The sequence below is a fragment of the Cetorhinus maximus genome, chromosome 13, assembly GCF_964194155.1.
Source record: "Cetorhinus maximus chromosome 13, sCetMax3.hap1.1, whole genome shotgun sequence".
NCBI lineage: Eukaryota > Metazoa > Chordata > Chondrichthyes > Lamniformes > Cetorhinidae > Cetorhinus > Cetorhinus maximus.
In genome coordinates, this window is record NC_135891.1 from 18,190,429 (window position 1) to 18,215,438 (window position 25,010).

The 25,010-nt window shown below is 44.7% G+C and overlaps 1 protein-coding gene across 1 annotated transcript in view; it reads right to left on the reverse strand.

Annotated features, from left to right (window-relative positions):
* The window catches only part of rbbp8l (retinoblastoma binding protein 8-like), a 130,430-nt gene that overhangs the window by 41,754 nt on the left and 63,666 nt on the right, over window positions 1-25,010 (reverse strand). Inside the window, exons 9-13 of the mRNA XM_078555054.1 lie at window positions 19,861-19,925; window positions 13,467-13,603; window positions 11,700-12,144; window positions 10,247-10,355; window positions 9,417-9,478 (exon numbers count right to left, since the gene is read on the reverse strand). Coding sequence (XP_078411180.1) covers window positions 9,417-9,478; window positions 10,247-10,355; window positions 11,700-12,144; window positions 13,467-13,603; window positions 19,861-19,925 — 818 coding nt within the window. The remainder of the gene's footprint in view (window positions 1-9,416; window positions 9,479-10,246; window positions 10,356-11,699; window positions 12,145-13,466; window positions 13,604-19,860; window positions 19,926-25,010) is intronic.

Sequence of the window (25,010 nt, forward strand, 5' to 3'; positions counted from 1 at the left end):
CATTATGGAGCATCTGGGAGGGGAAGAGTTACCTGCACGTGTTGTGCCAGGAGGCAGTCATACCCTTTATGTTAGGTTGAACTTCACAGTTGGTCAATGGTCCAGGAGAGGAGGGTTTGACTGTGAGTTAGGCAGATATGGCGCTCCAACATGTAGTGATGGAGAAGCCTCAGGCCCTGACTTTGATCAACAGGTACAAGTCATCCAACAGAGGGCGGTAGTGAGAAGTGACTGAGAAGCATTCTGGGAGAAGTCAGCGCAGTCACCGCAATTCAGAAGGGGATCGAGAAGAAGGACTCTTGCACTCAACAGGAGGAAGAGCATCCAACAGAGGGCGGTAGTGAGAAGTGACTGAGAAGCATTCTGGGAGAAGTCAGCGCAGTCACCGCAACTCAGAAGGGGATCGAGGAGGACCCACTGTCAAAGTACGGTATAGCCCCAAACATTACATTGTTGTGGTGTTTCCATCAGCTGTGGCTCAGTTCATAGCAAAGGTACACAGAGAGCGCTCTGTGATCAGCAGCCTGAAGGAAGAAGACGGCTCAGTAAAGTCATCACGGTCCGACATTCTGAGGATCAGCAAATCCTTTTATGCCGGTCTGTATGACGTGAAGCCCACGGACAGCACGGCCTCCCAGTCCTTCCTGTCCTCTATCACGGAGGTCTTAGACCACAGTACGCGGGAGAGCCTAGACAAACCGCTAACTCCTGACGAACTGACTAAGGCCCTCGAGTCCTTCGAGAAGAGTAAAACCCCCGGAAGCGACGGCCTGCCGGCGGAGTTGTATTCGGCTCTGTGGGACTTGATCGGCCCAGACCTGCTAGAAGTGTACGAGAGTATGCTCCTGGCCGGCAGCATGTCAGAATCCATGAGGAAAGGCATCATCACCCTCATCTACAAGCACAAGGGGGAAAGGGAGGAAATTAGAAATTGGCGACCCATTTCACTGTTGAATGTGGACTATAAGATTCTGTCCAAGGTCATCGCCAACCGGGTCAAATCCGCTCTGGAATTGGTGATTCACCCTGACCAGACCTGCTCTGTGCCAGGCAGGAAGATCTCTGACAGCCTGGCGCTGCTCAGGGATACGATTGCCTATGTACAGGACAGGGGTGTGGATACCTGCCTCATCAGCTTGGATCAGGAGAAGGCCTTTGACAGAATATCGCACACCTACATGGGGGATGTGCTCTCCAAAATGGGGTTTGGGGAGGGAATTCGAAATTGGATCCAACTGCTCTACACTAACATCAGTAGCGCAGTCTCAATCAATGGGTGGGAAACAGATAGCTTTCCGATTAAATCTGGAGTCAGGCAGGGCTGTCCTCTCTCGCCTGTCCTTTTCGTGTGCTGCATAGAACCCTTTGCCGAGTCCATCAGGAAGGATCCGGGCATAAGAGGAGTGACGATCCCAGGCAGTGGAGGCACTCAGGTAAAAGCCTCCCTGTACATGGACGACGTCGCCGTCTTCTGCTCGGATCCGCTGTCGGTGCGCAGACTGATGCACGTCTGCGACCAGTTCGAACTGGCCTCGGGAGCCAAGGTAAATCGTGGGAAGAGCGAGGCCATGTTCTTTGGGAACTGGGCTGACCGATCCTTTGTCCCCTTCACTGTCAGGGCTGACGGCCTGAAGGTGCTGGGGATATGGTTCGGAGGGACCGGGGCATGCGTTAGAAACTGGAAGGAGCGAGTGGCTATGGTGAAAAGGAAACTGGGCATGTGGGAGCGACGCTCCCTCTCCATTGCGGGTAAGAACCTGGTCATCAGGTGTGAGGTACTCTCGCTGTTGCTGTACGTGGCGCAGGTCTGGCCCATTCCACACTCCTGCGCGATGGCGATCACTCGAGCCATCTTCCGCTTTATCTGGAGGTCGAAAATGGATCGTGTCTGCAGGGACGCGATGTACAAGCCTCTAGATAAAGGGGGAAAAAACGTGCCCAACATCGCCCTCATACTGATGGCCACCTTTGTGTGTGGCTGCATCAAGCGGTGCGTAGACCCTCAGTACGCAAACACCAAGTGTCACTACGTGCTGAGGTTCTACCTGTCCCCGGTGTTGCGAAGGATGGGTCTGGCCACGCTGCCGCGGAACGCTCCAAGTAGTTGGACCGCGCCGTACCACCTGTCCCCGGTGGAAAAATTTATGCAGAAAAACACCTTTGACCACAAGTCCATCAGGCAGTGGTCAGCACGTAACGTCCTAGAGGCCCTGAGGGATAAGGAGAGGGTGGACCCTGTGGGATGGTTCCCCGAGCAGACTGTCAAAGTCATTTGGCAGAATGCCTCATCGCCAGAACTTTCCAACAAGCACCAAGACGTAGCTTGGCTGGTGGTGAGAAAGGCCCTCCCCGTCAGATCCTTCCTACACGCCAGGAGTCTCACCCCCTCTGCACGATGCCCTCGAGGTGGCTGTGGTGGGGAAGAGACCGTTGTTCACCTCCTTGTGGATTGTGCCTTTGCAAAGAAAGTCTGGAGAGAGATGCAGTGGTTGCTGTCGAGGTTCATCCCGAGCAGTTCTGTGACACAGGACTCTGTGCTCTACGGGCTGTTCCCAGGGACACACACCGAGACAAACATCGACTGCAGCTGGAGGATCATCAACTCGGTGAAAGAGGCGCTTTGGTCTGCCCGAAACTTGTTGGTCTTCCAGCACAAAGAGTTGTCCCCGACCGATTGTTGCGGACTGGCACAATCCAAAGTCCAGGACTACGTGCTGAGGGACGCACTAAAGCTTGGGGCAGCTGCCGCAAAGGCGCAATGGGGAAGGGTCGCTGTCTAAGACCTTTCTACCACAGCGCACCGAGAGACTGGGAACTGTTTAGAGCCCCTCGGGCTGTACAGATCAAAATGAAAGGCTGTAAATGATTGTAATATTGTTTGTACTGATGCACCTGGTGATACATTTTGTAAAAGTTTAACCTGGATTGTACCCTTGTAATGTTGTTTTTGAAATGGTTTTGAATGTGATTGAAGATTTTTTATGAATAAAGTATATTTTTACAATAAAAAAAAAAAAATCTGTTCTTATCAGTTTAAGGGCAGCTGCCGCAAAGGCGCAATGGGGAAGGGTCGCTGTCTAAGACCTTTCTACCACAGCGCACCGAGAGACTGGGAACTGTTTAGAGCCCCTCGGGCTGTACAGATCAAAATGAAAGGCTGTAAATGATTGTAATATTGTTTGTACTGATGCACCTGGTGATACATTTTGTAAAAGTTTAACCTGGATTGTACCCTTGTAATGTTGTTTTTGAAATGGTTTTGAATGTGATTGAAGATTTTTTATGAATAAAGTATATTTTTACAATTAAAAAAAAAAAGTTCATAGCACCCTCGCCTTTGAATCAGAGGGTTGTGGGTTCATGTCCCACTCCCGGAAACCAAGAACTGTGATTGTACTCGAAAAGAGTTGCAATCTGTGACTGTTGGTAACTCGAACGAGTTTCCTACAGGTAGGAAGTAGACGATAGAGATTTAATCCTCAAACCAAAAGAAAGAGGGGGAGAGGCTGTACCTTCAGGAGTGCACCAGGCCTGCAAGGGACACTCTTCTGAAAGTGGATTTTAAAAAAACTAGCTGATTGGTGAGTAAATCCTGGTAAGTTTTTTTTTCAATCTATTAAAGTAATTCATTGCTAAATGAGGTAGGAGCTAAAAAAGAGTATAGAGTAGTACTGTACAAGTATAATTAGTCAAGAAACAAGGTTCCTAGCTAATGTAAATAAGGCCCCGAGCTAGCATATATTTTAAGGGAGTAACTAGCTTAATCGAGAGGGATGTCATGGCAGGAGAACTTAGACCCATGATATGCTCCTCTTGCAGGATGTGGGAAATGAGGGACGCTTCCAGCGTCCCTGGTGGCCATGTGTGCGGAAGGTGTGTCCAAATGCAGCATCTAGCTAACCGGATTTCAGAGCTGGAGCTGCGGATGGACTCATTGTGGAGCATCCGTGATGCTGAGCAAGTTGTGGATAGCACGTTTAGCGATGAAGATTACACAGGCAGAAAGGGAATGGGTGACCATCAGGAACAGTAAAAGACTCAGGAAGGTAGTGCAAGGAGTCCCCTGTGGTCATCCCCCTCTCTAACAGATATACAGCTTTGGATACTGTTGGGGGGATGGCCTCTCAGGGGAAAACAGCAACAGCCAAGTTCACGGCACCGTGGGTGGCTCTGCTGCTCAGAGGAACGGGAGGAAAACAAGTGGCAGGGCTATAGTGATAGGGGATTCAATAGTTAGGGGCACAGACAGATGCTTCTGTGGCTGCAAACCTGAATCAAGGATGGTATGTTACCTCCCTGGTGCCAGGGTCCAGGATGTCACGGAGCGGCTGCAGGACATTCTGGGGAGGGAAGGTAAACAGCCAGTGGTAGTGGTACACATTGGTACCAACGACATAGGTAAACTAAGGGATGAGGACCTGCAAGCTCAGTACAGGAAGTTAGGAAACAAATTAAAATGCCGGACCTCAAATGTAGTAATCTCGGGATTACTCCCAGTTCCAAGTGCTAGTGAGAGCAGGAATAAGAGGATAGACCAAATGAACACGTGGCTGGAGAGATGGTGTAGCCAGGAGGGATTCAGATTCTTGAGGCACTGGGACCTGTTCTGGGGAAGGTGGGGCCTATACAAACCGGACAGGCTGCACCCAGGCAGAGCTGGGACCAATGTCCTTGCAGGGGCTTTTGCTAGTTCTGTTGGGAAGTATTTAAACTAGTGTGGCAGGGGGATGGGATCCCAGGCGCAGGATCAGATAGGTCAAATTCAGATCAGAAAAATGGAGGTAGGATATTAGCTAGGGACGTTGTGATAGACATGGAGTTACAGGAGAAGCAAAGTTTAAAAAGTGTCCAGGAAGGGAAATTGATGGGGTTAAACTGTTTATACTTCAATGCAAGGAGTGTTACAAACAAGATAGATGATATAAGGGCACAGGTAGACACTTGGCAGCAGGATGTCATTGCTATAATGGAGACCTGGCTTAAAGGAGGGACAAAACTGGCCGCTTAATATCCCTGGTTATAGAGTCTTCAGACACAATAGAGTAGGAGATAAAAAAGGAGGGGGGGCGGTGGGGGTAGCACTAATGGTTAAAGAGCCAATTCCAGTTGTGAGAAGAGAAGATATACTAAATGGGTCAACAAACGAGGCTTTATGGATTGAGCTTAGAAATAAAAAGCGGGCAATCACACTACTGGGAGTATACTACAGACGCCCAAATAGTGAAAGGGAGATAGAAGAACAAATATGTAGGCAAATTTTTGCTTGTAAGAACAGGAGGGCAATAATAGTAGGAGACTTCAACTATCTCAATATCAACTGGGATTCAAACAATATAAGGGGCACTGAGGGAGAAAAGTTCATGCAGTGTGTCCAGGAGAATTTTTTCAACCAATTAGTGACAAACCCAACAAGAGGAGATGCAATTCTAGACCTAGTCTTGTGGAACGAAGAAGGGCAAGTGGGTGAAGTGACAGTTGGCGACCATATCAGGGACAGTGATCACAATTCAGTTAGATTTAGCATTACCATGGAAAAGGACAGAAATAAGGCAGGAGTAAAAGTCTTGAACTGGGGGAAGGCAAATTTTGCAGAAATGAGAAGGGACTTGGCTGAGGTGGACTGGACAGCACTGCTGGAGGACAAAACAGTGGAAAACTAGTGGGAAGTACTAAAAAGCGAGATCCTAATTGTAAAAAGTAGACATGTCCCCTACAAAAATAAGAGTGGTACTGCCAAATCTAGATACCCCTGGTTGTCTGGAGGAATACAGGGGAAGATCAAATAGAAAAAGAAAGCGTACGATAGGCACAAAGAACTAAGCATTGCAGATAGCCTAGACAAATATAGGAAGTGCAGGGATGAAATAAAAAAGGAAATAAGGAAATCAAAGAAAGGGCATGGAAAAAGATTAGCAAGTTAAGTTAAAGATAACCCAAAGATGCTTTACCAATACATTAATGCTAAAAGGTTAGTTAAGAAAAAGTGGGACCTATCAGAGATGAAGATGGAAACTTGTGTGTAGATGGAGAGGCTGTGGGAAGGGTTTTGAATGAATATTTTGTCTTTGTGTTTACAAAGGAAAGGGAGGATGTAGATATAGTAGTCCAGGAGCAACACTGCGAGATATTGGACGGGATAGTCATAAAGAGAGAGGAAGTCCTTGAAGGGCTGAAATCCTTGAAAGTTGATAAGTCACCAGGGCCAGATGGATTGTTTCCGAGGCTGCTGAAGGAAGTCAGGGAGGAGATAGCAGATGCTCTGAGGATGATTTTCCAATCTTCACTAGATAAAAGGGAGGTACTGGAGGACTGGAGAAATGCAAACGTAGTTCCATTGTTTAAAAAGGGATCAAAGGAAATGCCAAACAATTATTGGCCAGTTAGTCTTACATGGATGGTGAGCAAATTAGTAGAATCAATCCTGAGAGATAGGATTAACTGTCATGTGGAAAGGCATGGACTAGTCAGGGATGGTCAGCATGGATTTGTTAAAGGAAGGTCTTCACAAATTTGACTGAATTCTTTGAGGAAGTGACAAGAAGGGTTGATGAGGGTAGTGCAGTGGATGTTGTGTACATGGATTTTAGCAAGGCATTTGACAAGGTCCCACATGGCAGATTGGTCAAGAAAGTAAAAGCCGATGGGATTCAGGGTAATATGGCAAACTGGATAAAAGGTTGGCTTTGTAACAGGAAACAAAGGGTAATGGTCGATGGATGCCCTTGGGAATGGAAAGTTGTCTCAAGTGGTGTTCCACAGGGCTCGGTGTTGGGACCCTTGCTGTTTGTGTTATATATTAATGATTTGGATGTGAATGTGGGGGACACGATTGGGAAATTTGCAGATGACACAAAGATTGGTCGAATAGTGGATAATGTAGAGGATAGCCATAATCTCCAAAATGATACAGATGGGTTGGTGGAGTGGGCGGTAAAGTGGCAGATGGATTTTAACATAGAGAAGTGTGAGGTCATACATTTAGGGAGGTCAAACAGCTGTAGGGATTACACAATAAATGGGAATATACCAAGACAGGTAGATGAAGTGATAGATCTTGGCGTACAAGTACACAGGTCCCTGAAGGCAGCAGTTCAAGTAGACAAGTTTGTAAAGAAGGCATATGGAATGCTCTCATTCATTGGCAGAGGTATAGAATATAAAAGTAAGGATATAATGTTGGAATTGTATAAAATACTGGTGAGGCCACAACTGGAGTATTGTGTGCAGTTCTGGTCACCATGTTACAGGAAGGACGTAATAGCTCTGGAGAGAGTGCAGAGGAGGTTTACAAGAATGTTGCCAGGGTTAGAAAAGTGTAGCTACGAGGAGAGATTGGATAGGTTGGGGTTATTTTCCTTAGAACAAAGAAGGCTGAGAGGTGACTTGATTGAGGTATACAAAATTATGAGGGGAATAGATAGAGTGGACAGGATAAAATTGTTTCCCTTGGTGGAGAATTCTAGAACCAGGGGACATAGATTCAAGAGAAGTGGCAGAAGGTGTAGGGGGGACATGAGGAAGAACTTTTTTACGCAGAGGGTAGTGGTGTCTGGAATTCATTGCCCAAGTTGGTGATAGAGGCAGAAACTCTAAACTCTTTTAAAAAGTACCTGGATCTGCACCTTAAGTGCTGTAAGCTGCAGGGCTATGGGCCAGGTGCAGGAAGGTAGGATTAGAAAGGGCACCTGGGTGTCCTCGGGCTGGCACGGACATGATAGGCCGAATGGCCTCCTTCTGTGCTGTAACTTTTCTATGGTTCTATGGTTCTAAGGTGCTTGCTACCTGTATGGATGGGGAGAAGGACTGCAGGGTAGATGAGTAAACTGACCATGGCATCATGATACAAGATGCCATTCAAGTGGGGTGAGTGAGAAGGAACATGGTGCTGATAGGGGACAGTAGTGTTAGGGGGATAGACACTGCTCTTGGCAGCCGCGACTAGAAGTTGCTAGTGCCAGGGTTAAGGACATCTCCTCATGGCTGGAGACATGCTTTGAGTGAGGGACACAGTTGTCCACATAGGAAACAATAACATTGGTAGAACTATGAATTATGCTCTGCTGGGAGAGTTTGGGGAGTTAGGGTCCAAATTAAAATGTAGAACATCAAAGGTAATCTCTATATTGTTACCTGAGTCACTTGCCAATTGGCATAGCGTCAAGCAGATTAGAGAATTAACCGCATGGCTCATTGAGTGGGATGAAGGGGTGTCAATTCATTGGATATCGGCACCAATACTCATTGGGATGGGCTCCACTTAAACCTGGCCGGACCAGTGTCCTGGTGAATTGCATAACTAGGGCTGTGGACAGAGTTTTAAATTAATAGATGGGTGTGGGGCTCGGGTGAAGGGAGATTTAGAAATCCATAGAGAAAAGTAGAGGCAACAGCACAGTATAGTGATCGGTGTCAAAACAAGCAGAGTGGAACAGAATGTTTAACAGTAATTATGCATCAATGATGCAAGTATTCTAATGCATGGAATTGTAGTTAAAAATAAGAAGTTTATGGCTCTTTATCTGAATGCGCAAAACGTCTGCAATAAGATAGATTGACTCAATCTGATAATTTCTATATACTGGTTGATATCTCCCTTGTTAAAGAGAAACAGCCTGAGCTTAAAACTTTCTGCTAAATGCATGATGAATGCCTTTCATCAAGAGCCTCTTTGTTTGGATTCCTAATGAAGTTATAGATATGCATTGTTATGGAACATGAAACAAAAACACATTTATCATGTTGCCACAAGTAAAGATCAATTTTAGAAGAGGAATTTTACATGACTAATATTGAAAGGAGGTTTTTACCAAAAGGGATGATAAGCCATTGGCTGGGTAGCTTTGCAATGGATTTTAAAATGTTATGATTCATCTAACAGTGAGGGAAATCTTCCCCTTTACTGTTGGACATTAAATAATTATGAGAATGGAGGTATATAGAGGAAAACTGTGAAGGGAAAACTCGGAATGAAGTCCACTTGATTTTCAGATCATTTAAATTAATTGGAAAAACAATTGGGCAGGCTGTTCTAAAGGTATGCATTCTTCCTAGTTTGATTTTCCTCTGAGCACTCTGCCCACATGATTATATAGTATCAAAATAAGACAAAAATCTTTCCCAAATTTGCCTTTTTCAATACAATGGTGTTAAAATAGCAGCTTATAAAGTAGATCAATTGTCTTCACTGTTAACATTCAAAATGGCTTCTATATTTGAACATTGCTCTACTGGTTTATGCTATAAATTTCAACCTGTTAAAAATAAATAGAAGACACTGTGAATACATTTAACAACCAAGGACATGCCAAACCTGAGGAATACCTTTACATCTCATTCACAACATTGTCGTTTATGAGTTCTGAGGGCGTCTTCACTTGTGGATTGAGCTATTTATATGATATAGCCTCTGTACTAACCTCACATTGAGAGAGATCATGTGCATCTGGCTGCATGTTCAAAAATTGGAGATGAACTTCCACTGAGGGTAAAAAAGAAATATGTATATTACCGTGCAATTTATAATATATATAAAATTAGTTGACAGCAAATATGAATTTTTGCTTCTTGCAGCCTTTGGTCCCTCTGAGGATAATTGGTCAGCTATCTTCCTCCAGGATTACAGGTTTTTTGGAATATTTTTAAGCAAATACAAATTTATTAATCAGTAGTTGCCTTCTCAAAATATTTAACACTTCAGAGCATTATTTCAATTGAATTATTTAATGTGACTGATGTAAAACCATAAATAAGCCCCATGATTAAGAAACTCCAGCTAAATGGCAGCCTAATTAGAGCAAGCTCTAACCATGCCAGGAACTTTCTGATTAAAATAAATCATGTCCATTCTATTAACAACAATAGAAAAGTGAATTCCTGATAAAAACAATTTTAGTTCATTTTAATTTTCTGCTGGAAAAGCTGAACTGCTAAAAAAAAATGTACATTGGTGTGTGTTATTAATACATTAACTGTTTGGTCGATAAAGAAAACAGCGGTGTTGTCAATTGGCCATTGCCATGTAAACTTCGATACTCACTTAGAAAATACGTTAAGAACTTATACACTTACAAATCACACATGGATAAACAATATTATTTTCAAAATTACATTAAAAACACAGATGGCTTTAGAAAGTAAATTTCCCCAACACCTGACAGTCAAAATCTCACCTTATATGTAAATAGAAGTTGAATCTACAGTTACAGGTTAGGAATTGCTAATAGTTTTGGAAGATGGATATTCTTACCACTTGGATTTCCACCATTCCTGGCCCTGGGTCTTTTAGTACATAGTTTCATTCTAATTCTTGGATTGACGTCTGGCTCTCTGGATTTAGAACCGCTGTCATATTGTGCCTGCAAGGAGAGTATCTGATCCTCCATCTCAACTCATATAGCACAGTGTATATAGGACACCACAATACACATTTTAGTTATTGTACGCACTAAGAAGAGTAACCATGAAATTGTAACAAAATGCACAATATATTTCATTTATTTTAGTTGTATGGGATACAGATAACTGTAAAAGCTATTTGCCTACTTCATTAAAAAAATTCTAATTTTTGACTGCACTCATTTCTGTTTTACCAAGTGACTTACAGATGTACCTCCTTCGCTTTGCTTGTGCCAAAACATAAATGAGGTAAAATACACTCATTAGTAATTGACTGATAAGTGAAATAGTTTATGTGATGGGCAGTTTCCCTTGAGAACTTTAAAAGGATGTATATGTGTATATAAATTGTTTATGGTTATGTGTGGTATCAATATGGTTGTAATTGTTATTCTACACTTAAAAGTTCCCCACTCTGCACAGCTTACAATCTTGTGTAACTAGCTGAGAGGAAGGTCCAGCACTGTCAAATACTGAGCTGCAGTAGGTTTTGAGGTGATTGTTGCTATGGTTCTGTACAGCGGCTCTATAGAAAAAACATCCCTATTCTTCAATTCAAACCTAGAAAGTTACAATATTAATCACAAAAGTGTGCATGCTTTTTTTTCATTAACATCACATGCTTTCCATTTATATTTTATTATTAATATACTTTTTCCAAAAAAAGTTTGTGTATTTAGCAAGTAGGAAAGTGTATATTAAAGATTACCATATATGTGCTGAACTGCACATCCCAAGCCTGACACCCTGATGCAGCTCACGGAAAATGTTGGTGGAGCAGTGGGAAGGGGGATGCAAACAATGCAGTTGTTAACCCTTTTATTTTAATTAGTTCAATGTCTCTCCTAAATAGTGGATACAGGAATCCCAAGACAAAGGTTTTAAGTGCTTGTATGACAATAATAATTTCTAGTCTAACATCATGCAAATTTGTGCTTTTTATCCTTAGAAAGGCGGGTTAACCAAATAATGGAATAAATAGGAAAGGTAGAAAAACAAGTTAAAACAAATCAGAGTCTAAACCACAGAACTGAATAGATTGTTTTCCTCATATCTAGTTCCTTGTATTAATTCACTTTTATCATTTAATCTACAGAGTGATGAAAGATTCTACAAGGCTCAAGTATTAACATTAAACTTTTGAGAATCATAGGTATTTAACCCGTGATTTCCATCTACAATGGACTTTTCTCCTTTGCTGGTATAAGAGATATATGTAATATTAGACAGTGATGTTCAGAAATGAAGATAACAGTAATTTCATAGCACTGATATTTTATTCATTACAAAACACGATAACACACCTTAATGTTCAAATTCTTGTACACTTTGTCTTCATTGTCACTCAATTCTTTAGGGCTCGACACAACTTGTGTCTTATCTTTATCTTTACTGGATGTTTCAACACTCATCACCTTGGCGACTGTTTCATAAGAGCGTGCATTGTCCTGGGAATTTCCACTTGCTAAATTATCATGAATGTATTTCTTCCCTGCTGGCTCTTTGATTCTTGGTTTCTTGGACTCAAATTGTATGGACAGTTCACTTCTGTCAGTGGGCCAGGATGGTCCCTTATTTTTACTGTAATCTGATAAATCAAGAGGTTTCTCCATTGGTCTGTCAACTCTTCCCTCAGTCTTTGTACAGAGACCAGGTGGACCCTTTTCTTCTCTGGTATGTTTTTGCCCAATTGTCTCTGCCTGCTCTGTACTATTTCTTCTGCAATCTTTAGACCAATTGTGCACCTCCCTGTAATCAGGATAAGAAAGCATATTATGATGGCATCTGATCAACACGAACTAAGATCAAATTATTCAGTTTATCTACATATTTATATTCTAAGAGATGCTCTTAAAACTTGTGCATTTCAACATTTCAGTCACATTGGGCCAGATTTTTGTAGATCATGGAGACTCCAGGAACATTTAAAATAGTGGGGTGCCCCATTTTCATCAGATTCTACTTTTGCCAGTGGTCAGGCAGGAAACAGTGGCAGGACGTAACTCTCATATGTGAGAATCCCGAACTCAGCAGGGCCATTTGAACATAGTGCTGAGTTGTAAGTTCACAGTTTGATTAACAGCGCTAAGAGGTTATTAAAAGATTAAGTGTCTTTGATGTGGGGTTATGAATATAAATGTTTGTTTCTATGAGGGTTTAAATACTTGAGGGGATTTAAATGTATTGAAAGGGCTTTCATGAATGTGGCTGCTTTTTTATATAGTGAATGCTATAATAGATATTTAGAACTTTATTTTATTTCATCTCAGCATGTCTTCTGAGGTTTGCCTACGTTGGATATGGGTGAGTTGGCATGGAGGGTCCAGAGCAAAGGCTGATTGGTGGCTGGACATGAGGGGTATGAGTTGTCACTAAGTTGGCATTGGAGCTTTAAAGGGCCATGGTGATAGGTTGGGGCATGGGTTGGCATGTATTCAAACTAAGCTGACATAGGGGCTCTACAGGGACATGGAAATGGGTGGGGGCATGAATTGGCATGTTGGCATGGGGCTATAAGGAACCATGGGGATGGGTGGGGAGGCATGGTTTGGCATGAGTTGGCATGTATGGGCATGGGGAGTGGGTGGGGGGTGAGGGGGGGTATGAGGAGTGAGGGCTAGAGGGCTTAATGTTTAACAAGGCAACTGGGACGAAGTTGCAGAGAACCAAAGCATGGGCCAAGGGTGGGCCTTTGATCTGTGTCTTGGGGGGTGGTGGGCCTGACCCCATCCCTCACCTGCACCACCCCCACCCCTCCACAAACCTGGAGCAAAATAACGAGCCACTTGGGGCACTTCTTCCTGATGCAAGGGATATTTCCCAACTTGAGCTCCCCAAGTGAAAATGTGAACTAAAAATCCAGCCCAGTTGTCAATTATGCAGGTACACGATTGTTTTGGTCCCCTGTCACATGCTTCATAACTGTCCTCTGAAGTGACCTAGCAAGCCACTCAGCTGTATCAAACTGCTAATGTCAGTATTTGCATAGTTCTTTCAAACATGTATAAAAAATATGCATTTGACATCTGCTATTGTTAACTCTCTCTGCAGCAATATGAAATGTTACGTACTCGTAATGTCTCTGCTCTTGGTGTTTCACACTGGGCTGTAATGCAGCAGCTTCTCTCTCTGGTGTACAGCGTGCTCCAGCACCGGCACACACCACTGCTATTGTTCCATGCAACTGATTAGATATTCTTTGGGGATGCTAGAATCAAGGATAACTATCATCAAGAATAGCTTTGAATGAATTTTAATTGCTGTGAACACAACTCTAGTTAATAAGAAAATTAATTTGTCTTGCTAATGGAACAAAGCTGTAAAGATGAATATTTGTCTGGATCACTATGCATCATAGTCTCATAGCTCTATAATAAGTATCACATTCTGTGATGAGTAACTCACTTCCTGACTCCCCAAAGCCTGTCCACCATTTACAAGGCACAAGTCAGGTGTATGATGGAATATTCCCCACTTTCCTGGATGAGTGCAGCTCCAACAACACGCAAGTTGCTCGGCACCATTCAGGACAAAGCAGCCCGCTTGATTGGAACCCCATTCACAATCTTCAACATCCACTCCCTCCACCACCGACTCACACTGGCAGCAGCGTGTACCATCTTCAAGATTCACTGCAGCAACTCACCAAGGGTCCTTTGACAGCACCTTCCAAACCCACAACCTCTACCACCAAGAAGGACAAGGGCAGAATATGCATGGGAGCAACACCACCTACAAGTTCCTCTTCAAGCCACATACCATCTTGACCTTTGATTTCTTTATTCTTTCATGGGATGTGGGCGTCACTGACAAGGCCAACAGTTTTTGCCCATCCCTAATTGCCCTTCAACTGAGTGCCTTGTTAGACCATTTCAGAGGGTAGTTAAGTGTTAACCACATTGCTGTGGATCTGGAGTCACATGTAGGTCAGACCGGGTAAGGACGGCAGATTTCCTTCCCTAAAGGGCATTAGTGAACCAGATGAGTTTTTACAACAATTGATGATAGTTTTATGGGCCAGAATTTTTCGCTTGGCATGTGGGCATGCGCCTGACACATTCGAGAGTAAAATAGTATGTGATGACGTCGGGTGAGCGTCCCAATGTCAACGTGTAGTCCTGCAATATTTCGCTTGGGAGGCATGAGCGGGAGTCTGAGCTGTGCCCCACATCAATTATGAGGCCATTAAAAAGGCAATTAAGCTGTATTTTACATTGCCCGTGCGATTTTAAGCTTGTTGCACGGGGTGCCGTTGTCAACAGGAAGGGATTCCACTCCATGAACGTGCAGATAGTGTGTGACCACAGGATGCAGATTCTGGAAGTGTGTGCAGGGTACTCCGGCAGCTCCGACAATGCTTATATCCTGGGACACTCCCAGGTGCCGAGGTTCTTCAGTGCTCCAGCCCGATGGATGGATGGCTTTTGGGTGACAAGGGCTATCCGTTGAAGAGGTGGCTCATGACGCCTCTCCGTCAACCCAAAAACAGAGACAGAGAAGCGTTACAATAGGAGTCATGCCTCCACAAGGGCAGTGGTAGAGAGGACCATAGATCTTCTCAAGGTGCGCTTCCGATGCCTGGACCGTTCAGGGGGTGCACTACAATACCCCCCAGAGCAGGTATCACTGATAGTGATTGCATGCCGCGCTCTCCACAATCTGGCACTGGCAAGGGGGGGGACCCACTGGAGGAGGAGGATCTTGACATAGCTGCACAGGCCACAGATAATGAGTCCAGTGGTGAGTCAGATGAGGAGCACGGTGAGGAGAATGCTGAGGGCATGGGTGCAGACCTCAGTAACCTCCAGGGAGGCAGGGACGCTTTGATCCAATGCTCCTTCAGCTAGGCTAACAAGGATCTGCTTCCCACTCATGCCAGAGCTGCTGCCTCCATCCCGGGTGTCTGAAATGACCCTATCATTTGCAACCAAAGTCCACTCAGTGCCTGTGGAATAAAGTATCCAGCCACTCAAGTCCAGCATTACATACTGGCGTACCCTGCACAAGAAAGAAAAAAGGTGAAGCATACACAGGCCATCAGAACCAAAGCAAATTTAGTGTTATTGTCACCTTGCAAGCATAATGACATTACCATTGTTGGTGTTGATGTCCACTCCAGCAGACACACAAACCAAACATAAATGAACAGAAAAATCAGAAAGAACTGTCCCTCTTGTGCTTATGGTACCTTTAACTTACGTTTCTGAGTGCTACATCTTGCTGCTCCTCCGCTCACCGGCACCAGCATTGGAGACAGCCTGCTGACCCTGCTATCGTGTTGGCCTTGATGACCTTGGCTTTTGTCCTCTGGTCAGTGGAGCCTATGCTGGCCCCGCCGGGAAGGGAGCGGCCAGTGCCACTGCCGGCATTCCCCAGTCATCGCAGCCTCATCAGATGCCATGGTCATTGGTGGAGGGGCTGCTGCCATCATCCAGAGCACCTTGAGAGGTGCCCGCAGAGACGACAAGCAGGTCATGCACCAAGTGAGGTTGCTCTGGACCTCCCTGACCACCATTGATGGACGGGCATCTAGCTGGGATACTGGGTGCCTCATCCATCTCCCACACTGGCACTGACCACCTGAGGTCATTGCCTGTGTGAGGATTTGCAGGTCCGAGCACAACCCCAGGAACCCCTGATTCTGTTCCTGGAGCTGCCTCTCCATGAGAGTCGCCACTCTCTCAATGGAGGAGGCACTGCACTCGGCCATGAGGGTCAATGCAGTGCTCATGCTCCACATGGACTCCTCCACAATGGAGACCATGGCTCGCAGACCCTCATGGATCTCCAGCAGATCTCCTGCACATCCCACTGGGCATCCAGCATCCGCCACCTAATGGACGACTCCAGGGGCTCATCATCTGCCTTCAACCCATCATCATCCTGGTCCCCAGCAGTCCTCCAGCCGCCGGCATCCTGGCCACTCTCTGCCTCCGCCTGCACCTCAAATGGCCCACTGAGGTGCTGGCATCTGTGCTGGTGCCTGGTTCAGAGGGCGGGTGTGACGCGGTACAAATGAAGCCCGGTGGTCCTCCGGCATCAGGGGTGCCCCTTCAGGATCCAGAGAGCGAGTGCATGCTGGTGAATCTAAAAGGGAGAACAAGGACATGTTATTAGTTGAAGTCACCACATTGTCACTGTGCATGCTAGGCTCCCTGGTGAGACAATGAAGATCTGCATCACAGTGCCATCGTCTTTCAATGATCAATTGGGGCTCCAGGTTCAAGGCTCCCATCAATGAAGAGACTACACTAGAATGGTTGCACAAGCCAAAAGTCTCACCTCTGTGCAGTGCACTCTTACCTTCGTCTGACACTCCAGCCTCTCCACGCCCGGTTGCACTTGGAGCGTGCCAGCTCTCCAACTCCAGGGTGTCCTGCCTGAACCTGGTGAGCAGCAGCAGGTTGGGCGGGTCTCCACCTGTCCATGACCTCTCCAATTGGTTATGGGTCGTCTTCTCCTGAAAGGACAGAGGAGCTTTGATTAGTCCACTCTCTACCTGCAGTGCCATTGCAGCCTGGTCAAACCCAGCTGAGGAACGCCTCGCAGAGCACATCAGAGTAGTGGCCCTCGAGCCGCAAGGCACTCAGTCCAAGCAGCCAGGGCTCACCCCTTGGCCAGCTCCGGCGCCGTTGACAGTTGGCACTCAGACTCTAACACCCCTGAGGTCCATAGGGAATGGCCACATCTTAACGCTTCTGCACACTGACCCATTCCAACACAGTACTCAGCCTTCCTGAGTGCAGCGGGTCATTGAACCTTTTCCCGCACTGTACCCATGTGTGCCGCACCACGTCATGGCTGCTCACCAGCACTGCCACCTCCTCCCATGTCCTCTTTGTGAGGTGCGGTGGCCTCCTCCTCCCATCTCTGGGAACCAGGGTGTTCCACCAGGCAGCCACCTCCTCCAAGAGGACCGTGAGGCATGCAACCGAAAAGCAGGGGTCTGAGTGCCCACCTGACCTGCCCTCCCACCTGGCGTCTCCAGCCGCACTTGACTTCACAACTTGAATGCTGAAGATGCAGAGGAGACGCTTTTCAGTGGCAGCCTTCCACGGGCTGCCTGGGCCATTTTTAAACTGCCCGCTGGGTTGCCATTGGACCCAGCGGCCGATAGGCAGCCGCCCCCACCTGCCCCTTCCCGATCAGTGAGGAGCCGTGTTTCACGCTGGTGGGTCAATTAAGGGTGAGCCAGCGTGAAATTGCAGTTGGGGGCTGCTCGCGGGTGGTGGGCTGTTTCCCGGCCACTCCCGAGCCTGCCGACCTCAAAATTCTGGCTATGGTCACTATTACTGAGACTAGCTTTCAATTCCAGATTTATTAATTGAATTTAAATTCCACCAGCTGCCTTGGTGGTTTTTGAATCCTATGTCCCCCGAGCAATAGCCTGGGCCTCGGGATTACTAGTGCAGTGACGTTGCCACTATGCCACCATCTCCCCCAGACTTCAAACTATATCGCCGTTCTTTCACTGTCGCTGGGTCAAAGCCCTGGAACTCCCTTCCTAACAGCACTGTGGGTGTACCTACATCACATGGACTGCAGCGGTTCAAGAAGGCAGCTCACCACCACCTTCTCAAGGGCAGTTTGGGTTGGGCAACAAATGCTAGCCTAGCCAGCGATGCCTACATCCTGAGAATTAATTTAAAAAGAAACGTTGTTCTACTCAGGCGGTATGGTACCATAGTGTAATGGCTATGTTGCTGCATTAATAATACTGAGAAAGTGAGCTCAATCCACACTGTGGCAGTTTGAGAATTTGGGTTCAGTTTTTAAAGTACGGGAAATTTAAACAAATGCTGGTATCAGTAAGTTCATTTATATTTCCTTTTGTTCTGTTCAAAGACATGAAAGAGAAAGAAAAATCACCATAATCTTTGATTTGGCAGCTCATTACTTTTGCTCCAGATAGCTGATTGCCCTTTCGAGCTTTAACCTTGTCTGAAGAGATAATTCACCCCTGAAGAGAAGTTCAAAAAAGTGACCACAAAGCCGTCAGATTGTTGTTAAAATTCCAACTGGTTCACCATTGGCCTTTAGGGAAGGAAACTTGTAATCCTTATCCCCCATTCGGGCCTATATGTGACTCCAGCACAGCAATATGGTTGACACTCAATTTCCCCCCCTCAGAATAATATAGGTGACAGATAAAAAAATAAACAAAACTAACCTTTTATGTATGCTTTCTGATCGTACTAAGTTATTAGTTTCTGATTGACTGCTGTAATAATATACACCTTTTCCATTTCCTATATAAAAATAGTCACTGCAATTCAAACATAATTGTGTGAAGTGTTTTCAGGTACCTTGATAAAGTGCTTTATAAGTGTAAACATTATCCATTGCCTACAGTTTACTAAAGGGGTAATACCTCTGTCTGTCTGCTGAAACTGGGCGATGAATGGGCATATAAAATCTCCCATGGGAGCTACCCCACCCCCACCCTGCCCCCTCAAAAACCCACTCCCTTTCTGAAGGCCCTGACCAGGCGGAAAGGTCACCAGGCAGAAAACAGAAGGTCCTTCTTTAAATATGCAGGTCAGAGTTTGATGCCATCATTAGCATGACCCAGACCCTCCCTGTCGCTTGCCATTTTAACACGCCACCCTGCTCTCATGCCCACATGTCCGTCCTTGGCCTGCTGCAATGTTCCAGTGAAGCTCAATGCAAACTGGAGGAACAGCACCTCATCTTCCGACTAGGCACTTTACAGCCTTCCGGGCTGAACATTGAGTTCAACGATTTCAGATAATGAACTCTCTCCACCATCCTCACCCCTTTTTGATCCCCTTTTTTCAAATATTTATGTTTTAATTTTTATATATACATTTTTCCCCCACCTATTTCTATTTTTATTATTTTTAAAATTTATTTCCATTCGTTGTTTTATCCCCACCTTTTAGCCTATTTTGATCCTTGCTCCCACACCGTCCCCTCCCCCCACCTCACCCCCACTAGGGCCATCTGTCACTGGCTCATCCTGCTCTCTACTCTTAATGTCACCATTAGCACCTCCTTTAGCCAGCATCACCACCACCAATACCCCTTCGACCTTTCGTTTATGACATTTTTTGCAATCTCTCCTTTGCCTCCACCTATCACTGGCCTCCTATCCAGCTTCATCTGTCCCATCGCCCCCTTAAACAGTGTATAATTTACCACATTTCTGCTTCTCTTTAGTTCTGAAGAAGAGTCATCTGGACTTGAAACGTTAACTCTTTCTCTCCATAGATGCTGTCAGACCTGCTGAGTTTTTCCAGCAATTTTTGTTTTTGTTTCAGATTTCCAGCATCCGCAGTATTCTTCCCCTTATTGCTTATTTTTCCTGTAGAGGAAGTGGCTAAAACTGGGTCACCCAGATTATATTTTGCCATAATTTGTTGTTCCTCACAAGATCGTGACCTAGCAATGTACAGATAAAAGGCATTAATTCTGTTGTGTAGAATTAAATAATCCCATGCTTACCAAATCAAATAACGGCATCTCAGGCAGATGATGATAGGGGGATCTTTTAGGGGCAGTGGAACTCTCTAAAAGTGAAAATAGAAATTAGAAAATATTAAGACCGTGAAGGGAATTTTCACCTCCTTGTATGAGAATTAAAAAATGTGCATAAAACTATGTCTGAAAAGCCATTTGCTTCCCTTATTCTTATCTTCAACATATGTCAGTAACAGGACTGTCTGGCTCATTGTTAGCACTCTTGCCTCTGAGTTGGAAGAGTCTTGGTTCAAATTGCACTCCAGAGACTTGAGTGCAAAATCTAGACAGACCCCTAAGCGCTATAGTGAGGAAGAGCTGCACCGTAGAGGGTGCATCCCTTGAATGAGATGTTAAACGGAGGCTCTGTCCCTTTGCTCAGGCAAACATGAAGGATCCTATGACACCAACATTCCCTCATAAGTTTTGCAGGTGAATGTGCCTCGCAGAGGACAAACAGATTCCCTTTAAGATTTATGCAAGTGGCAATCTTAATGGGACCATAACAAATGGACGAAGAGTGTAGGGAAATCAGAGGGAACATTAGAGGGCACTATTTGACGAACTGCTCCCTGGTGTCCTGGCCAATCTTTAGCCTTCGATCAACATCAGTAAAGTAGATTATCTGGTCACCATCACATTGCTGTTTGTGGGATAATATTGTGTGCAAATTGGCTGCCACGTTGCCTACATTTCTACAGTGATTACATTTCAGAGGTACTTCATTGGCTGTAAAACATTTTGGGGCATCCTCAAGTTGTGAAAAGCATGATATAAATGCAAGTCTTTCTTTTTCAACTACAACCAGCAATCAGGCACCAGATTAAAATAAAAGCAAAAAACTGCAGATGCTGGAAATCCAAAACAAAAACAAAAATAAAAATACCTGGAAAAACTCAGCAGGTCTGACAGCATCTGTGGAGAGGAACACAGTTAACGTTTCGAGTCTGTATGACTCTTCAACAGAACTAAGGAAAAATAGAAGCGAGGTGAAATATAAGCTGGTTTAAGGGGGAGTGGGACAAGTAGAGCTGGATAGAGGGCCAGTGATAGGTGGAGATTGCCAAAAGATGTCATAGGCAAAAGGACAAAGAGGTGTTGAAGGTGGTGATATTATCTAAGGAATGTGCTAATAGGTGACATTAAGGGTAGAAAGCAGGACGAGCAAGGTACAGATAGCCCTAGTGGGGGTGGGGTGTGGGAAAGGGATCAAAATAGGCTAAAAGGTAGAGATAAAACAATGGATGGAAATACATTTAAAAATAATGGAAATAGGTGGGAAAAGAAAAATCTATATAAATTATTGGAAAAAAGGGGGATCGGAAAGGGGGTGGGGATGGAGGAAAGAGTTCATGATCTAAAATTGTTGAACTCAATATTCAGTCCGGAAGGCTGTAAAGTGCCTAGTCAGAAGATGAGGTGCTGTTCCTCCAGTTTGCGTTGAGCTTCACTGGAACATTGCAGCAGGCCAAGGACGGACATGTGGGCATGAGAGCAGGGTGGAGTGTTGAAATGGCAAGCGACAGGGAGGTCTGGGTCATGCTTGTGGAGACATGGCTGCAGGGTGACCAGGGATGGGAACTGAACATCCAGGGGTAATCAGTATTTAGGAAGGACAGACAAAAAGGAAAAGGCGGTGGAGTTGCATTGATGGTTAAAAAGGAAATTAACACAATAATGAGGAAAGATATTAGTTCCGATGATGCGGAATCTGTATGGGTAGAGCTGAGAAACACTAAGGGGCAAAAAACGTTAGTGGGGGTTGTATATAAACCCTCAAACTGTAGTGGTGATGTTAGGAATGGCACTAAACAGGAAATTAGAGACACGTACAATAAAGGAACATCTGTAATTATGGGTGACTTTAATCTGCATATAGATTGGGCAAATCAAATTAGTAACAATACCGTAGAGGAGGAATTCCTGGATTGTATACGGGATGGTTTTCTGGACCAATACGTTGAGGAACCAACTAGAGAACTAGACTGGGTATTGTGTAATGAGAAAGGAATAATTGGCAATCTATTTGTGCAAGGCCCCTTGGGGATGAGCGACCATAATATGATAGAATTCTTCATCAAGATGGAGAGTGATGTAGTTGATTCTGAGACTAGGGTCCTGAATCTTAATAAAGGAAACTACAATGGTATGAGGCGCGAGTTGGCTATGATCAATTGGGAAACGTTACTTAAAGGGATGATGGTGGATAAGCAATGGCAAACGTTCAAAGAGCGCATGGATGAACTGCAACAATTGTTTATTCCTGTCTGGCGCAAAAGTAAAATAGGAAAGGTGGCCAAACCATGGCTTACAAGGGAAATTAGAGATAGTATTAGATCCAAGGAAGAGGCATACAAATTGGCCAGAAAAAACAACAGACCTGAGGATTGGGAGCACTTTAGAATTCAGCAAAGGAGGACCAAGGGATTGATTAAGAAGGGGAAAATAGAGTACGGGAGTAAGCTTGCGGGGAACATAAAAACTGACTGTAAAAGTTTCTACAGGTATGGGAAGAGAAAAAGCTTGGTGATGACTAATGTAGGTCTCTTGCAGTCAGAAACAGGGGGATTTATAATGGGGAACAAAGAAATGGCTGACCAACTAAGTGCATACTTTGGTTCTGTCTTCACAAAGGAGGACACAAATAACATACCAGAAATGCTGGGGAACACAAGGTTTAGCGAGAGGGAGGAACTGAAAGAAATCTGTATTAGTACGGAAATGATGTTGGAGAAATTGATGGGATTGAAGGCTGAAACATCCCCAGGGCCTGACAACCTACATCCCAGAGTACTTAAGGAAGTGGCCCTAGAAATAGTGGATGCATTGGTGGTCATCTTCCATTCAATTGACTCTGGAACAGCTCCTACAGATTGGAGGGTGGCTAATGTAACCCCACTATTTAAAAAGGGAGGTAGAGAGAAAACAGGGAATTAAAGACCAGTCAACCTGACATCAGTAGTGGGGAAAATTCTAGAGTCCATTATAAAAGATTTAATAGCTGAGCACTTGGAAAACAGTGGCAGAATCGGACAGAGTCAGCATGGATTTACGAAAGGGAAATCATGCTTGACAAATCTACTGGAATTTTTCGAGAATGTAACTAGTAGAGTTGATGATGGGGAGCCAGTGGATGTAGTTTATTTGGACTTTCAGAAGGCTTTCGACAAAGTCCCACATGAGAGATTGGCGTGTAAAATTAAAGCGCATGGGATTGGGGGTAGTGTACTGAGATGGATAGAAAACTGGTTGGCAGACAGGAACAAAGAGTAGGAATAAACGGGTCATTTTCCAAATGGCAGGCAGTGACTTGTGGGGTACCGCAGGGATCGGTGCTGGGACCCCAGCTATTCACAATATATATTAATGATTTAGATGAAGGAATTAAATGTAATGTCTCCAAATTTGCAGATGACACAAAGCTGGGTGGGAGGGTGAGCTGTGAGAAGGATGCAGAGATGCTTCAGTGTGATTTGGACTAGCTGAGTGAGTGGGCAAATGCATGGCAGATGCAGTATAATGTGGATAAATGTGAGGTTATCCACTTTGGTAGCAAATACAGGAAGGCAGATTATTATCTGAATGGCTAAAATTTGAGAGAGGGGAATGTGCAACGAGACCTGGGTGTCCTCGTACACCAGTCGCTGAAGGTAAGCATGCAGATGCAGCAGGCGGTAAAGAAGGCAAATGGTATGTTGGCCTTCATAGCGAGAGGATTCGAGTACAGGAGCAGGGATGTCTTGCTGCAATCATACAGGGCCTTGGTGAGACCACACCTGGAATATTGTGTGCAGTTTTGGTCTCCTTATCTGAGGAAGGATGTTCTTTCAGCAAAGGTTTACCAGACTGATTCCTGGGATGGTGGGACTGACATATGAGGAGAGATTGAGTCGGTTAGGATTATATTCGCTGGAGTTCAGAAGAATGAGGGGGGATCTCATAGGAACCTATAAAATACTGACAGAACTAGACAAGGTAGATGCAGGAAGGATGTTCCCATTGGTGGGGGAGTCCAGAACCAGGGGTCACAGTCTGAGGGTACGGGGTAGACCATTTAGGACTGAGATGAGGAGAAATTTCTTCACCCAGAGAGCGGTGAGCCTGTGGAATTGGCTACCACAGAAAGTGGTTGAGGCCAAAACATTGTATGTTTTCAAAAAGGAGTTAGATATAGCTCTTGGGGTGAAAGGGATCAGAGGATAAGGGGAGAAAGCGGGAGCAAGCTATTGAGTTGGATGATCAGCCATGATCATAATGAATGGCAGAGCAGGCTCGAGGGGCCGAATGGCCTACTCCTGCTCTTATTTTCTATGTTTCTATGTTGTATGTCTGTGTAGAATTTTAATTTTCATTTAGGTGAATAGCAATTCTATGGATTAAATATTTGATAATGCTCGATATAATGAGTGATTGTTCTATTGTTTTCTTGATAATGCAATGAATGAAGCCATGTTATAAAAACAAAAAGCTACTGCAGATGCTGGAAATCCAAAACAAAAATGGAATTACCTGGAAAAACTCAGCAGGTCTGGCAGCATCGGTGCCAGAGTTTTTCCAGGTAATTCCGTTTTTGTTTTGAAGCCATGTTATGTGTGGTTATGCAAAAGGAGTCAGAACTTGCTAACTGAACATTACTTGGGTTGTTGCCTGTTTTATATCAATCCCATGCTGAAAACATTCACAGCTACTCATAGATATCTACAATCTTTGTTGAATGATTTGTTTTTTTCTCCATGTTCTGAAGGTGCCCAAAACTTAAAGTTAAAAAATGCCCGATTTATTTACTCAATGTTTCAAAGTAAAAATTTACATGCCAAACAGAGTGGTTGTTCTTGCCTGGTCATTAGTAAACTCACTGTACCAGGGAAGATCCACAGGTGCTTATAATCTTCTATTTCCCATAAATGGCTGTTCTACATAGGTGAGCCCAGGCAATGAGTTAGCTCTGAGGACAAAAGCAGCAGAGCCCAACAATGCCTTCACCAATATTTACACAAGTACTCTCTCCAGTGGGAGTCACTGCAAAGTGATCGAGAGTGGGAACCATTCCTTGCTGGGTGCCCCACTGCCATTATAACTGACATTAGCTAATTCAATGCTGCCCATGGGTCATGTTTTCCCAGCCTGTAATGCTT